Here is a 16,438-nt window from a genome sequence, read left to right as displayed (position 1 = left end):
GGTGTGGCAAAGAATGTTCACTCGGTTGAATTAGACTCCATTCAGGTTAGAATACTTCCGTGGGAGATTGTTAAAGACTGTGGAAGGAATTAACTACTGTTAATTGTTGAGTGTCCTTTGGATCTATAATGATAAAAGATGCTGAGCACAATGATGCAATCATATCTTTGTTCTAGAGTTTCTCAGTCGCGTGAATGTGTTGTTCATTGTGTGTGCGCATGTCGGTTTATCTATGGAGTTTCTTCTCTCAGTAATGCATTATTACATCAAAGAGGTGATAACTTGAGTGCGTACTGCATGGTCAAAATCTGTGATTGTTATTGCATTTTATCACAGATTTAGGTGAATCTAAAAATGAATATCTTAATTTTCTGTGAGGATGCTTTTCTCTTTTTGGTAAAAATCATTTTTAATGATGCTTTTAGGTACACAGTGGCTGACTGGTGGCAAACTGCTGAGTTAGATGTAAATTTTTTGAACATCAGTTTACTACTGAATGCTTTCTAGTCACTAGTGTACAGACATGGCCTCTCATCATGAATCTAGATTACATAAATTTTTCCTCTTGAGTGGTTATATATTTGTTGTCTATTAGGATTAGATTATTTGCCTGCATATTGAATTTTAGTTCTTAAACACGTGTTATTATTGTCACAGAAGGAACTTCATTTCCAGTTTTGGTGCAATGTAATATTTTTTGTTAGTACCATTATTCTGTAGTGTTCTAGTATGAAAAGCTTATTCTTCTTTGAGTTTTTGTTATAACCAAAGTCTTTGTTGTAAGGCTGAGATTGGTTCCATAAGCTCTAAGATAACATCCAAGAGAAGTCAATGGAATGGGTCTGAGATTGAAAACATCTGGAAGTTATGGACTGAACTCTCAGTCAGGCGTATAATGTTGTCTTACTGTTTGAGATCAATAATGAGGTTTTTATATATTGAAGACTACTAGATAACAACAAACCTAAAGATCTATTTTGGTTACAAAAATAAAATATAGTATAATTTTATTATGTAGAAGTGCAAAATGAATTATTCATGAGTGTGGCGTATTTTATTAACTATAGAATGAGTGTTTGGTTAATAAAAATAAAAATTATTACATAAATTATTACAATGAGAAAATAATTTGTAAGCTGATTTGGCGATCGTAGGAACCAGCCGGCGGGACACGTGGTGGACTATCGGCAGGTCGCCGGACCGCCACGCACTTTACAATAAAAAAATATTCCACTTTGAGTGAAATAGTTTTTATGCCATAACTACAATATGTAGTATTTCCTTAGTCTAAAGTAAAAACACTACGCAATCTTGTGATTTATGAAGATTTTGTAATACATAAGATCACATTGCTATATAATTTTTATTAAACTTATTTCTGCCAATTGGTACATCTTAAAGATGGTGCTCTAGTGTCAAAAGCAATTTCTCATGTCAGTTTTTGTTTCTGAGGCCCCGTGCAAATCAGAAAACTTTACATAATGTGTGTTTGATGTATCAATAATTGAGGCATGACAATTCCGATGGTCTACTAGAGTCCTATGTATGGTTGCCCTTATTTTGACGCTACACTCATTGTTAATTGATCTCGATGGATCTACACTGCCATCTCCTTTTAGCTTGGTTTGTAATTTGTTTTCTTCATCTGCTTCTTTTAACTTTTTAGAAAAATGTGACCATTTGAGGTTGCTATGATTGATGGAATTTTGTGGGACATCTTACCATTCCTATATTTAAGTTTGCGCAAACAAGTGAAGTTTAGGCGCATGCATCTTCTGATCAAGCAATAGGTCACATTTTGAACACATTTCTTTGGCAATATTGATTAGATAATTGTAAATTAAAATACTCTGTAATGCAAGATATGTCATTGTTCACATCCATTTTCTATATTGTGATTGGTTAATGCGATGACTGATATTATTCTTATTCTAAAAGTAATGGCTGACAATTTGCTCCACAAAACTATCCCAAAGGAAATAATTGCATAAGTAGTTTGAATTAGTCAACTGCTCTATATTTCTTAATAATCATTCTTCCCTGGTATGCCTAGCTTCATGATCATTTGACTTTTACATTTTTGACATACCTTTTTTTTTTTTGTATGTTCCTGTTTTGTTCCTTATGATAAATTGTTCTACAGGCTGCCGTATCAAAATTGACAAAATTTGTTGAAGACATTATTGTTCTGCCAGGAATGGTTGATATAATTGTTGATGAAGAGGTTCTGTCATCATCCCCTCTATATTCAATTTGATTGGTGTATTTATGTGTTCATCATGAATACATTTTATTTACCCGGAAGAGTACTATGCTTGTCTGAATTTTGAAATGTGTTTTTAAAAATCTCAAGACCATATTTATTTTGCTTTTAACTCTCATTGATAATATCTATTTGTGAATGTTAAGTCGTGAGGTAGCATATTTTTGGAAAAGAGCACATTAAGATTATTAATTTTTTTTGGAATAAAATATTTGCTTTACTTGATATATTTTTGAATATGGTATATCTCGTATAATCAAATTTTCAAGAAATATCTTTCTGATGTCAACATGATTATGAGTTACAGTCTTTCAACTGCCTTATGCTGCTATTGTAAGTCCGAACATAAGCAGGCAGTTTTTGTTGGTTGATAAGAAGTCATGACAGCTAGCCAGTGTTTTTGAATGAATTCCTATAATTTAATGAGATTAGCTAACTGGCACTCTTTCTTTTAAAGAGAATTAATACTTAATATTTTGCTCTTCTGAAAGGGGCCAGTGCATTACTCTTTTAATTGCCCTATAGGACTACTTTACTTTTAGCTATTTACTGTCTTTCAGGTCAGTGAAGAGTACTTAAAGACTCTAGAATCACTAAGCAAACAGTTGAAATTTCCTGAAGTTGATTCCATGGTTAAACCATCAAAAGCTCTAAAAGATGTTCAGTCAGAACTGGAAAAGGCTTCAGCAACAGAGCAGTCTCAAGGTTTTGAACTAGATGAAATAATGCTTGTGTATTGTTTTTCATTCCTATTTTCATTGCTATAGGATTTATTATGTGGAAACTTTTTGGATTTTGAACTTTTTCACATCTGCAAATGTCAACTTTAGTACTAGTTAGGAACATTTTTACAAGGGTTGCTTGTTCTTGACTTTTCTATTCTGTTTGAGGGATAATATTGGATGGCTGGCTGTTCTAAGTCAGTGTGAGGAACATCAAATTAAGTAAAAGTATTTTTGGGTGTGAAATACCTTCAAGTTCAATTTTGACATGATTGGAATTTATTTGAAATGATAATCTGTTTGATTGCCAAATGAACATTTGGTCACTCGCTATGGTCACTGATGGAACCCTCTTGTACACCAGTGATGTGCGTATTTTATTAATGGAGATAACAGGGTGCTTTTAAATGTATATTTTTTGAACAAGTCATACTTGTTGAGTCAAAAATCAGTTTCGGCAAATTTTACGTGTTTTATTGATTCTTGTTGCATAGTACCCAGGCTTGCAATTTTGTTTCATTCTTTCCATTCGATATATTTTTTTGTGGTGTGTCTACTTGGAGATAATTCACAAAAGCGACATAATAGGCATGTGATTAGTTATGATTATACATTTTTCTTGATTTTCAGAACCACTAATGGTGAAACTTTCTTTCAAAAGGTATTTGAGTTCATTGTGCAAAAATACATGCCTTGAGAAATTTAAAAAACAAGCGTCCAGATCCTGCAGCACAGTATTCTTCTTAAGTATAAGTAAGATTTCTTTCCACATATTGATTCCATTCCATATCTGTTTTTGATTTATCTTTTTGTATAGTGTTGATTTAATTTGATTGTCATGTCGCTTATCTGGTTTTGCCTAGTGCTTAGTATTATCAAATTATGTATGCCCTTCATCATAAAGCTTCTGGTGATCTTATTGATATATGTTTGTATTTTTAAGAAATAGAATTCATGCTGCACCACATCACGAGATTTCACAGTATTTTTCTGCATATGTTTCCTGATTCTACTCTTGTCTCATAGTTGTAACATTTTTCTTTTTAACAAAAAGCAATTCTGTAAAGGACCATCAGTTCATCAGAAATGTGATGTGCCTTAGTTATTTGAGATGCCAGGATATTTTTCTTGAGTCCTTGTAGCATAGCTACATGTGTCCAACAAACTTTTCATAAAGTGCATAGTTGTGTTTGAAACCAGTAAGCTTCTCAGTTTTTTTGCTGATCACTTTGATGTTAGATATTAACACAATGCTTGCGATGGTTGTCCTTTCCATATTATTGTCATGTTGGCAATATAATAGTTGCAGCTAGTTTGCTGCTTACTCTTTTACAAGAATTTCTTGATTGTATTAAATCTTTTTACGTGCATTGATATTGCAGGTGCTTGATTATTTTTCTTAAAGAACATGGTAGGAGATATATAATGAGGTTAAAGGCAACATATATTGATACAATGAGCAAGGTAAATGTTCTTGAAACTCTGTTACATTCTTCCTTTATAAATAAAAGATGGGAAGTGAAGCTTGGCCATAATCATCAGAAATTAGCCCAGTTAGTTTGGTCAAACTTTATTTTTTGTTTAGTATCTATATTATTTTTCATCATGTATGCTTTTCTCACGAAACCCTCCATTTTTTACATAGTTCATTTCAAGTCCTATGGTATTTTGAAACTAGATACTTCTACAAATTGTTCTTGCTTTTGTCTTATCGTTTATAACAGCACATCTTTTTGGCACTTTTCAACTTTTCCTTCTTTTTACACCAGATCTTAAGTGCTCATTTTCGTGCATACATACAAGCCATGGAGAAATTACAGCTGGATATAGCAACATCAAGTGATTTGATTGGGGTTGAGACCAGGAGCACAGGACTTTTCTTAAGAGGGAGAGAACCTTTGAAGAATCGTTCAGCTGTTTTTGCATTGGGGGATAGGATTAACATTTTAAAGGTGTTTTTCTCGTAGACTCTCTGATAAAGATCTTTTTCCACCTTTTTGGGTGCATTTTAATATTTTTGATCCAGAGTTATGAATATGCATAATGCATATAAGCGTGAACAAGTACTTATGTTTCTTGCACTTTAAAAATTTTTAATTTTTCCTTACAAAGAGCAAAAGCTTGCTAGTCTTCCCACAAGGCAATAGAATGAACATTTCCCTTTGCTATCTTTGCATCCTCATTTCTGGAATATGAGTGCATCAAAGGCATGTCTAAGTTCAGAATTTGTAAGGATGGGCTTGGGGTCCAGGGTTTTATTTGGGGGGAAGAAGGGAATTAGTTAATCAATCCATGGGCCTTATTTAATGATTGATTTCAGGATGCTCTCTTCCGTAATCTTTTCATGCTGGTTATGCATTGTTACATGGCCCTCTTAAGTAGTTACTGTGCCCATTTGATCACTATGCTTGTCTTGATGCTCATATTCTCATAACAGCAAGTATAGTTGAACATCAGGCAATTTCATGTCATATGACCACAGATGAAATTCTAAAATTTTGTTTTACGCTGTTAGGAAATTGATCAGCCGGCATTGATCCCACATACAGCTGAAGTGAATTCTCAAAGATATCCATATGAAGTTTTGTTTAGGAGCCTGCACAAACTTCTGATAGATACTGCTGCTTCTGAGTAATGATGCATTTTGTTAGTGAATTTTATTGAAGTGGTCTTTGAGTGCTTGACTAACAATTTTTTTTGTTGCACTGCAGATATCTTTTTTGTGATGATTTCTTTGGAGAAGAATCTATATTCTATGAAATCTTTGCAGGTATCTAGCACTCATTTATGTTCTCTGGCCTTAGAATGGCTTTACATGAGAAATTATATAGCCGGCCTCTTTAAAGTCCATATTAAAGTTAATTGTGTGTATAAAAGCATATTGTGAATTATGGCACAAGAAAATAACCTTGATGGTTCTTTATTTTCTTTTTAGGACCATTTGCTGTTCTTGATGAACATTTCAATGTGGTACTTCCAAATTGTTATGATGCCCTTGGTTTGATGCTTATGATACACATCATTCATCAGCAGCAGGTTAGTCAGTTTCTTTTTGCGTTGGTCAACACTTAAACAGGAATATGTCTGATATATGTTATGCAAGTCTACAAGCTTAAGATAAGGAAGCAAAAGGCCAAGGTTCATTGTTGCTGAACTGGATCTGCACAATATGGATTTGATAAAAATTTCAATTTTTGTGCACAGATGGTCATGTTCAGGCGGCAAATTCCATGCTTGGATTCATACCTCGACAAGGTGTGACACGTTTGACTTATGAAATGACTTGAGAAGTTCTTAGTGGTAGCCCATCACCATTTTTTTTGGTTACTTATTCATTAAGTTATTTTTAAAAGACTACTTGGCTTTATGATTATTCATCTTTTTCGATGAGTTTTGATTCCTTTTGTTGCTTTCACAACATAATTTGTCTTTGCATCTAACTCCCTTCAACTTTACTTAATAAAAAATCTACAGGTCAATATTTCTTTGTGGTCTCGTTTCAAATTGGTATTTGATATGCATCTCAACAGTCTACGAAATGCCAATGTAAGTACATTATGGGTAGATGATGTCCATCCTCACTATGTAATGCGGCGCTATGCTGAATTCATAGCATCCCTTGTGCACCTCAACGTTGAACATGGAGATGGTCAGGTAGATGGGTACAATCTCTCATCTTTATTATTCTCTGTTAGTATATGAAGAGACTACCTACATATTGAGTTTGTTACCTGTCACTAAAATAGATTCAGTTGGTTTAAACCCTTTATCATGATTTCTCTGTGATTTCTACCATTGCAGCTTGATCTGAACTTTGAAAGATTAGAAATGGCAATTGACGACCTGCTCATTAAGCTCGCCAAAACTTTCACAAAGCCAAAGTTGCAAACCGCATTCCTGATAAACAACTATGATCTGATAGTTGCTGTATTGATGGTTAGGGCTCGTGTCTTTTCTCAATCTGTACATCTTCACCTTTTGTACTCCTTTGCTTTTGTTAAAGTTTGTTGGAAACTTGTTGAAGAATGTACCTGGAGGTGGAAGAACAATGATATACTTTGGGAAACTGCTAGAAAGCAACATTTGCATATTTGCCGTAAGTATTTGCACCATTTAGTGCAAAACGCTTTCTGTTCATGTATTTTATACTTGATGAATACAATGGATTGGTGAACCATATTTGATAAATAAATGCAGGAAGAAATGCTGCTTGAGAATTTCAACGATCTAATCAAATTTCTGAATTCATGTGGCGGTAAGTTTAGCTAAAACCAAATTCTTATATGACCATGTCATTCATCATAGATAATTCAAGTACTTGATGTGCATATTATTTGATCAGCCGGAGAATCAAGCTCCGGTGCAGAGAAGCCTTAGGCCACTGATCTTGAACCGCTGGTGAGGGATTTTTTGAGCAGACGGGAAGCTGCTATAGAGCTGATGAACAAGGACGTCATCACATTTTTCAGCAACTGTTTGTGCGGCGGAAGAAATATTATGGACGTGGCTACCATAAAGCTGCACGTTTATTATGGAAGGCTCAGAGAGTGTGCTAGGAGAATGGAAGGCTCCTTTGATTGCAGGGATCCGTTGCCAGTATTTCGCTTATCTTATAAAGATAAATATTTTAAGATGGTTTAGGTATTATTCTTGTTTTTAATACACTCATTAGGAAAAATGGCAAATAGATACCTTTTCTGTTTTTTTTTCCTTTTTTTGTTTTCTCCTTTAAGTGGGCATTGGATGTTGTTTCTCTGATTTGAGTATATTGCCGATCAATTTAGTTGATCTTTGTTTCTACTAATGTTTGCTTTGGTAACAAATGGCGAGAGAATTAGTTGATATGTAGTTTGATCATTTGCATTTGAGCTGTGGAAACAGACTGTTGTGGAAAGGAGGTTCTGTTTGATGGGTGTGTATCCTTTTCAAATGAAATCATATTTGCATGTTTAATCTCGCAGGGAGTGGTCATTTGTTGTGATCATGGTAGAGTTATAAAAAAGTGTTTGTGGTTAGGTTTTGGTGGGACTGTATATCAAGCAATGTGTTTGTTGAGAACTCGAAGGTTTGGCTTGGTTTTCTAAAGCTCATGAATAACTCATTTATAATTTTATAGTGAGGTTGGTTTATAGGAATATGCAAGAAACACGTTTATCATTAACAAGCCTATTTATAAAAATCAATACTAAAATTGTTTCATAATTTTATTAATAAGCTCAAAATATAAAGCATTTTTTCAACTGTTTATTGTAATATCAGTGATGGTCATATATGAGATCATTAATATTAATGTGTTACAAAAATATTACATGCCCTTTTAGTATGTACAATTAAGGTAAGATCAGTTTATAATTTTTATTATAAAAAAGTTTAATATTATTTTAAAAACAATAGATTGAGTTTTTTAAACCTGATCTCGGCTCAGGTTTAATCAAAATTGACTCGAGCTCAGCTCGAACTCGATTAAAATAGTAGCAAGCTAAACTTGGACACGACCCAACTTGGTTTGTTTACAACCCTAGGTTTTGGGTCAGATTTGGAGTTTGCCAACCTATACTAAGCAACTCTGTTCAATCTAATCCCAGCTTGATCAAAATATACTATTTTTATGTAATGGCCAAAAGTTATATAATGACAACAGACCATACACATCCGCAAGATAAACCATTTTGGAATATTTGAAATGCCCAGCAAACCCAAACTCAAAAGAAACAAAGCTAGCCAAAATATTTCCACAGATGATGTAATTTAAAATAAAACCTTAGGAAAAATCAATACAAAAGTCTTTGTTCATCAAGGGGCTAATCCCTAACTTTAGAAAAAATAAATCTTCCCATGACTAATATCTCATACTATTGAAAATAAGCATTTGATAAATAAGCATAAAAGAAAAGTCTAAATCCTTCTAAAAAGAGTTGTTGGTGTTAGTGCAAAAGCACTTTAATTGGTATGATTTGACACCAAATCAAGGTGATGTGGCATAAATGATGACATGTGAAGCATGGTGACGTGGCAAGGAGTTTTAGATTAGAGGCAAATATGTTGTGAGATTTTGGTGGAGTTATTTTCGGTATGTTTTACAACTTGAAGGCAAGATGATATTAAGACTATAGTTAGAAAGATTTGATTGGAGACTAAATATGGATAGGGCTTAATTGAAGAAATACCTATCATGGTATGATTTGAAGAACCTTAATAAATATGATTGAAGATTATTAAAGATATGATTGGAGACATGCCTACTGTTGGTATGATTGGCATGATTGATTGAAGATCTATTCTTGGGAAGATTTGAAGGCCAAACTTGGGTGAATTGAAGATCAAGTTTGGATAGTTTCATGAAGACGCACAAAGTCGTGCGCCCCTTGCGAGGGGATTGTGTGGTGAGAAACTGAGGAGGAAGGCTAGTTGCTGGTAGTTGGGATATGGAGATCTGACTGTATCGAGTCGAACTAAGCATAACTATGAGCTTGTTGGGTCTTGAGGTCACTTTCGCAATGGAACCAAAACTCAGTTAAATCAGCAGTCAGGGCCATGTTGCAAGTTCAGTTACAACAAGAATTGCAATAGCTAATTTTGGAAGGTTTTAAAGTTAGTAGCCGCGAAGATTCTAAAAGAGGTATGTGCTATTTTTGAGACGTTGAGGCATCTATATAAGTTACCTTGCTCTGAGATTGGGTGTAACACTTGAGGAAGAGAGTGTGTGGGCACTAGACAATCTAGAGAGGGTAGTGATCTTTATTTGTGAGTGTGAGTGATAAAGTGTTTGTACTCATGTATTTTCACCTCTTTTATTGGATTGTTTATCTCCAGACTTGGCCCCCTAGATGTAGGCAAGTGGACACCGAACTGGGTTATCAATTTCGTGTGCCTTCTTTTATTTGGTTTGTGTGAGATTTCCTTGAGTGCATGAGTGTTCTCTAAAACCACAAACCACACCGGCGGAACTAATAGTTGGCTTGCTCGTCGATCTATGAAAACCATTGCTTGAACTGTGATATATTTCTTTCTAGCTCCTTCTTCAACCTTTGAAGTCTTGGAGAAGATTGGCTCTTCTAGCTCTTACCCCGAGTAGCTTTGATTATCCCCCAATTATATTCAAACATAATTATTCTCAAACACTCATTAATCTACTCACCTCATTGTTCGTAGGTGCTCCAGCAGGCCCTGATGTGCTTGATGCCCTTATATTCCTCTTCTTACCCCACCATGCATGAATTATTATGTCACTATAATAACCAAGTCTAGAACACAAAACCCACTAAGATCAAATAAAAATTACAAACTTGTGATGAGTGAAACCTCTTGTTTAGTCCCTTACCACCATATAGCTGCAGTCATTGTGAAACCCTTTCTGTTGACCTTGTCTTTGTTGAATCCTACCTTTTCACCTACCTCTTTTCTCCTAAGTATTGGTCTCTTTCCCTTGTTTTCATGGATAGACTTTGGTGGGTTTATAGGTTGTTGGTCATTCCTATGCCAGCAGTCCTTGCTTTGTGTAGGGTGTAGTATATGCTTGTATGTCTCCAAAAAGGTGGACACCCTATAGCACTCATCTACATAATTCTCAAGGTTGTCCTGGTTCGAAAAAATGGTTGAAATAGCATGGCAACATGGCACCCCAGTGAGCTGCCATTTTCTGTGTGTGCTTGTTTTTGTCGATCATGTCTACTATGAATTGGCCACTAGGTTCTGTGACTTGGTATTGGCTACCACTTGACCATGTTGATCTACATGCCCAACTTAATGCTTTGCTTTCTCTAATTTTTTTATGATCATTGGACAGAGCCCTGTTTAACATTTTTGTCATTGCATCTCTTTTTTTGAATCCTTATCATCAATCTTGTTCTAATTGCTTCATTTAAACTGATTACCCCTTTGTTTCTAGCTTCTAGGATGGCAATGTTGAAACATTGACTTAAATTATTCAACAACATGTCACATCTAAATTGAGGTTTGAAGTGTGACCTAGTCCAGTGATGAGGGTCTATGTTTTTCATGTATTCACAAGCTTCAGGAGACATCACACTAAGGGTCTCTAATTCCTTGTTGAAGGTAGGAATATAGAAAACCCTAGCACACTTCCACATTTGATCTTTAAGCGTCTTGCCCCTAAAATTTTTTCTAAAGTTTGTGTGTATGTGTTTAACACAAAATCAATGCTCTCTATTGGGAAACAGCTCCTTTATAGCACATACTAAGCCCTATGGTTCATTAGTAAGGTTTTCACACATACACAGAACAAATAAAAAAACACAAGGGCAAAAAACAACACTACATTAGCAATGCACTAGCAGTTAAATGATTAAAAACCCATATAAAGCAACCATAGCTTCTGGCTATTAGTCATGAAAGCCCAATTGTGTTTGTTATTAATCTCCAGATCTTGTACCAGCAGCTCTAAGAACCAGGTTCAGTCCTCTCTGTTCTCCCTTTCGACCTTGGCCCATGCTATGGGATAGATGCAATCATTTACATCTATTCCCACAACAGAGAGAAGCTGGCCTCCATAGAATCCTTTGAGGAAGCAACCATCTAAAGATATGATCTGCTGCAGCTAACCTTGAAACCTGCCTTCAATGAGCCAAACACACATACAAACATGAAAATATGGTTGCATTGCACTTGAACTTGATAGTTGATCCTGGGTGTAATCTTAGCAGCTCAAGACTGTAGTCATACAACCTTCTTATTTGATTATTCTCATCACCATCTATCAATTTGTATTATGCTAGAAAGGAGATAACATTAAGTTGTATATATAAAATTTACCATCTATCAAGTTGTATAAATAATTGTAACATAAATTTTATCTTCTTTCAATACCGTTTGCTCTCCAACCCTTGAGGGTACTAATATTAACCTCCTCATTGGTCTTAACTGCTTAAATAATCCCAGGAATAGACTAGTTAGGATCTGCCCTAAATTATTCCAAATACTTCTTTGCAATCCATTGGGCATTCACATGCCTTATCCTATGCTGTCTGGCACATCCATGGGTGAGGATTCCTGACATGATTTGAACTGTATCCTTGTCCTTAATCACTGGAGAAACCCACAAATAAAAAGGGCATCCTTTCTCGTATGCTGCCTTGCACCTTTTGCTTTGCTTGGTCTGAAATTCATTTTCCACCCTGTGTTTTATACCATAATTCCTCACATCCTTTCTGAACTGCTTGAAGACTTTAAACTTCATAACAACTTTAAATTGTGGGTCTTTCATATCAAACTCCTTAACAAACTCTGCATATTTAGGTCTACATACAGCCACAACTTCCTCATTTGTTGAAGAACAGGAATGCAGTTCTTCTGAAGCCCCATACTCACTCTCATAGTCATCCCATCTCTTGCACACTCTTCTACAATATTGCCCACTGATCCAGCACCCAACCCAGTACCATGTCCATCACCACCAAACTCATCTACATCATTTTCCTAACCACTAAAACTATAATCTGAATCATACAAATCATTGTCAGGTTCAACATCTACATTGTCCTGATCTATATTTTGATCTTGATCCTATTCTTGGTCCTAGTCCCTACAACCTTCATTCTGATCTAGGTTTTGATTATCATCCTAGTACTTATCATCAAAATTCTTCTGCCCTGATTTTTCCTCAGAGTCTGTATCATTGAAAACTAGTGGGAGTTCCCTATTGACCCTAACATTGACATTCACCTCACCATGCAATACAACACTTCGGGCTATTTCTAAAGCATCTGCATCAGTTTTAATCTCTCTCCTTCCCATATTATCACTCAGATAATCCATCCAGGAGAAACTACAGCCATCCACATCTAAATTTAGTTCTTGTGCCATGGCTATAATTTGTAATAAAGACATCTTGTCATGGCAACAAAAATCAACATATCCTACAGTTTCTTGGTTCTATTTAATCATTAATTTCATTACAGCATGGTTATATTTCTAATTGGCTCTAAGAAATTATGATGATTGTTATCATTACAGCTTGGTTTGAAGTCAAAAATTGGTAATAAATTGCTATCATTACCAGTTTATGTGTCATCAATCAAATTATCATCTCTAAGTTCTTCAAGGATTAACAAACATATCAAAAGCAATTCATTAGATAGAATGACACTAAAATCTTGGTAAATACTTTCAGTTCTACTCAGAATCACAAATAAACACAAAATCAAGAAAAAAAAAATATAACTTCACTTTCAAACTCATCTAATATGGATACAAGAAATTGAACAATAATCATCACTAACACAAGAGCTAACAACTTATCTATTCAGTTTTTCACCAATAGATTTAATGTTATATATCAAAATATTTGGTTGCCTAAAGACATTGAAGGCAATGCATTACAAAAGTAACATCAAACTCTCAACTCAACAGTTCTGCTCATAATCATACTAAATCATGCCAATCCTGGAATAACTAATCATAAAACATGGAGAAAAAACTTAAATTCAGCAATAGCCATGATAAACTCAAGAGTTCATAAAACAGTGACACCAAACTCTATTCATAACGCAAGAGATGAAACAAAAAGAAACTTAGCCTTTGATTACACAGAGAATAAATCTCAAGAAATTAAACACTAATCATGATAAACTCAATATTTCACAGATAATGCACTAGTCTAGTTAAACAATAAAAATTCTATGGTTTTACATAGACAAGATGTCAGAAATTTTGCTAAACCCGTAGAAATGCACATGGATTAATTGAAAGAAAACCATTCAAACCCTAACATTAACAATAATTCCATTCATCCAAACCTGTAACATTAAATCTTAAGAAATTAAATACTAATCATGATAAACTCAATACTTCACAGACAATGCACTCGTCTAGTTAAACAATAAAAATTCTACGGTTTTACACAGACAAGATGTCATAAATTTTGCTAAACCCGCAGAAATGCACATGGATTTGAAAGAAATAACCATTCAAATCCTAACATCAACAATAATTCCATTCATATAGACCCGCAACATTAAATTCAACTTACAGTAAACTGGTGGTTCCAACTCCGGCGATCTTACGGCCCAGTCGATCTCCATGATGCTTCTCCTTCGACTGCACTGCTTGCCAAAGCTCCCTCTTCCTTCTGATGGACTTCCAGGCCAATCTCTACACCGCTCGCCACTAAAACTACTGTACCTCTTTCTCGCCTTTGATTAGATATCTCAACTGGTGCATTGCTACCACCGATTTCACCCTCGTCATTGCTGTAAAAAAACTAGGGTTAAAAGGTTAAAACTATTTAAGTGCTCACTTGGAAGATGTTTAAGTGGGTCCTTTCTCGTTGATGTGGATAAGTCATTGACCTGGAAGGCTCCACAACAGCCTCTTATGTGGAAATTAAGAGTCCACGCAAGCAATTTGGTGGCCATGTCATAAGTTTCTCACCAAAGAGGGCCAAGTGCTCAATCGGTGAAGGAGAATGGAAACTTAGTACTCACTTTGGTACAAATTGAAGGTTAGTGCTCAAAGTGATATTTAACCAAAAGTTAGTACCCAACCAAGAAATGTATCCACAGTAGCCATAATAATGAAAACACTACTTCTGCAGCATCATTAGCGGTAGCTAGTCGTCATCCTAGAACAAAGTAGTCTCAGCCTTCTGCTACTTTGTCATCATCATCATCATCATCATCATCATCATCATCATCTTTTGCTCATATGGTTATTGTCGAGAGCTTCAGTGATCAACCAGTGATAAATAAGGCTAAACCAAAGAAGAGAAAGAAAAATCCTCTTGAAGAGGATGATCAAGTTCATGATGAGGATAAACAACAACAATTGCAGAAGTACCAATAACAACAACAACAACAATGCACTGTTATGAGGAAATGTATGCATTGTGGAATTCAAAAGACACCACAATGGAGAGATGGTCCAATGGGGCCTCAAACACTGTGAAATATTTGTGGAGTAAAGTATAGGTCTGGGCGTTTGTTCCCCGAATACCTTCCCGCAGCTAGTTGATAGGCGTTAACGCAAGCATATGCGCTGATCAAGTAGTAAATTGTGGGGATTTTTACTTGCATACCCCTGTAAAATCATGAATTTGCTTAAATAGCCCCATAAAAATGATATTTGTTTGTATACCCCTACAAATCAATTATATTTGCTTCTATGCCCCTATGGTTAAGTTGACTCTTAATGGTGTTAAATCAATGGATGGAATAAGGGTAAATTACCAAAATGGGTTTGCTTATATACCCCTTGAAATTTTTTTCTTCTTATTTTGTAGACATTACTCATTTCATTCAACAAATGACCATTATAAGTTTGTTAATATACCCATAAAAAAATTTTATTATATTTTATAGACTTAAATTATTTAAACTATAGGTAACCAATATAATTTTTTTATATACGCTTTAATTATTTTTAAAATTATTAAAAATTATGAATTTTTGAGTAAATTTATATTTTTAAGGTTTTTACAAACATCTCTAAAATATTTTAGATTATCATATGCTCTTTACAAACACAACCTAAAAATAGGTAAAAATTACAACGTGTAACAATATATAACAAATAATTTCATACTATTGTTAAGGGTAATTGGGTAATTTTGGATATTGTTAAGGGTAGTTAGATGATGTTAAGGGTAATTGGGTAATTTCATACTAAAAAATAATAAATAATTTCATACTAAAAATTATGACCTTGGATGATATTAACGGTAATTAGGTAATTTTGTTAAGTTGGGTTAAGTGGGAAGTATGATTAATTCCATAAACCCTAACGGTGTCTAACGGTAACTAACGGTAGTGATATATAAGTAAAAAAGTTAGTTTTATGAGCGTATGCAAGCAAATAGTATTTTTATGGGGGTATTTAAGCAATTTCATGGTTTTATAGGGGTATGCAAGCAATTTTTTCTAAATTGTGCACTGGGCAGGGTATTGATCCGCAGCGAAGATTAAGAGCACTAGTACTAGTCCTATTTCCGAAAATTAACCTAACTAAAGAGTGTGATGTGTGCAAACATAATACGGAGAAAGATAATAAAAAGCAAGAATATGAAAATCAAATTGGTCGAGACTCAAGGGGAGTTGGGATGCTCGGGCGTAGAGTCCCTCTTGGGTTTATATGTCCAGGACAAAGGTTGTATAAGTATAGCAATTCTATTTGAACTAAGAGAAATCCTAGAATATACTAAACCTCTCTTGCAAGGATGAATAGTAATGTTCTCAGTACAGTGCTAATACAGACTCCCCACAATCGCATTACACTCTATGAAATCTCAATGTGAAGTAAACAACAATTCATAAGTAGACAATTTTTCTTGCAAAGCAATTGCCCTTAATCCCATACATAATTGAAATGAGATTTCTGCTAAAATCTATTCCCTACAATTGCAAAGAGCATGAAATTACTTGTTAAATCAATCGATAGGATTGATGGAGGAAAACTCTCGACTTCAAAGTACACCATTGCTAGGCTTATTCACAATCCCTTC

General features: G+C 34.7%; 2 protein-coding genes across 2 annotated transcripts; both read left to right on the top strand.

The window, feature by feature from the left end:
- Positions 1-354: 354 nt before the first annotated feature.
- Positions 355-3,682, top strand: LOC120271715 (vacuolar protein sorting-associated protein 52 A-like). The gene is made up of 4 exons (XM_039278393.1): positions 355-465; positions 2,144-2,224; positions 2,824-2,996; positions 3,616-3,682. Exons 1-4 carry the CDS (start codon positions 355-357, stop codon positions 3,680-3,682), a joined length of 432 nt encoding a protein of 143 aa, XP_039134327.1.
- A 1,060-nt stretch (positions 3,683-4,742) lies between these two features.
- LOC120272538 (vacuolar protein sorting-associated protein 52 A-like) lies at positions 4,743-7,827 on the top strand. Its single transcript, XM_039279379.1, has 10 exons — positions 4,743-4,937; positions 5,501-5,616; positions 5,697-5,755; positions 5,921-6,021; positions 6,190-6,240; positions 6,460-6,639; positions 6,787-6,921; positions 7,010-7,081; positions 7,183-7,240; positions 7,328-7,827. The coding sequence occupies exons 1-10, from the start codon at positions 4,791-4,793 to the stop codon at positions 7,360-7,362; spliced, it is 954 nt and encodes a 317-aa protein (XP_039135313.1). The 5' UTR covers positions 4,743-4,790; the 3' UTR covers positions 7,363-7,827.
- Positions 7,828-16,438: the final 8,611 nt, after the last annotated feature.

This window comes from Dioscorea cayenensis, chromosome 11 (assembly GCF_009730915.1).
Source record: "Dioscorea cayenensis subsp. rotundata cultivar TDr96_F1 chromosome 11, TDr96_F1_v2_PseudoChromosome.rev07_lg8_w22 25.fasta, whole genome shotgun sequence".
In the NCBI taxonomy this organism is placed as follows: Eukaryota; Viridiplantae; Streptophyta; class Magnoliopsida; order Dioscoreales; family Dioscoreaceae; genus Dioscorea; species Dioscorea cayenensis.
Note: the sequence above shows the minus strand (reverse complement) of the source record. Positions and strands in the feature narration are given on the sequence as shown.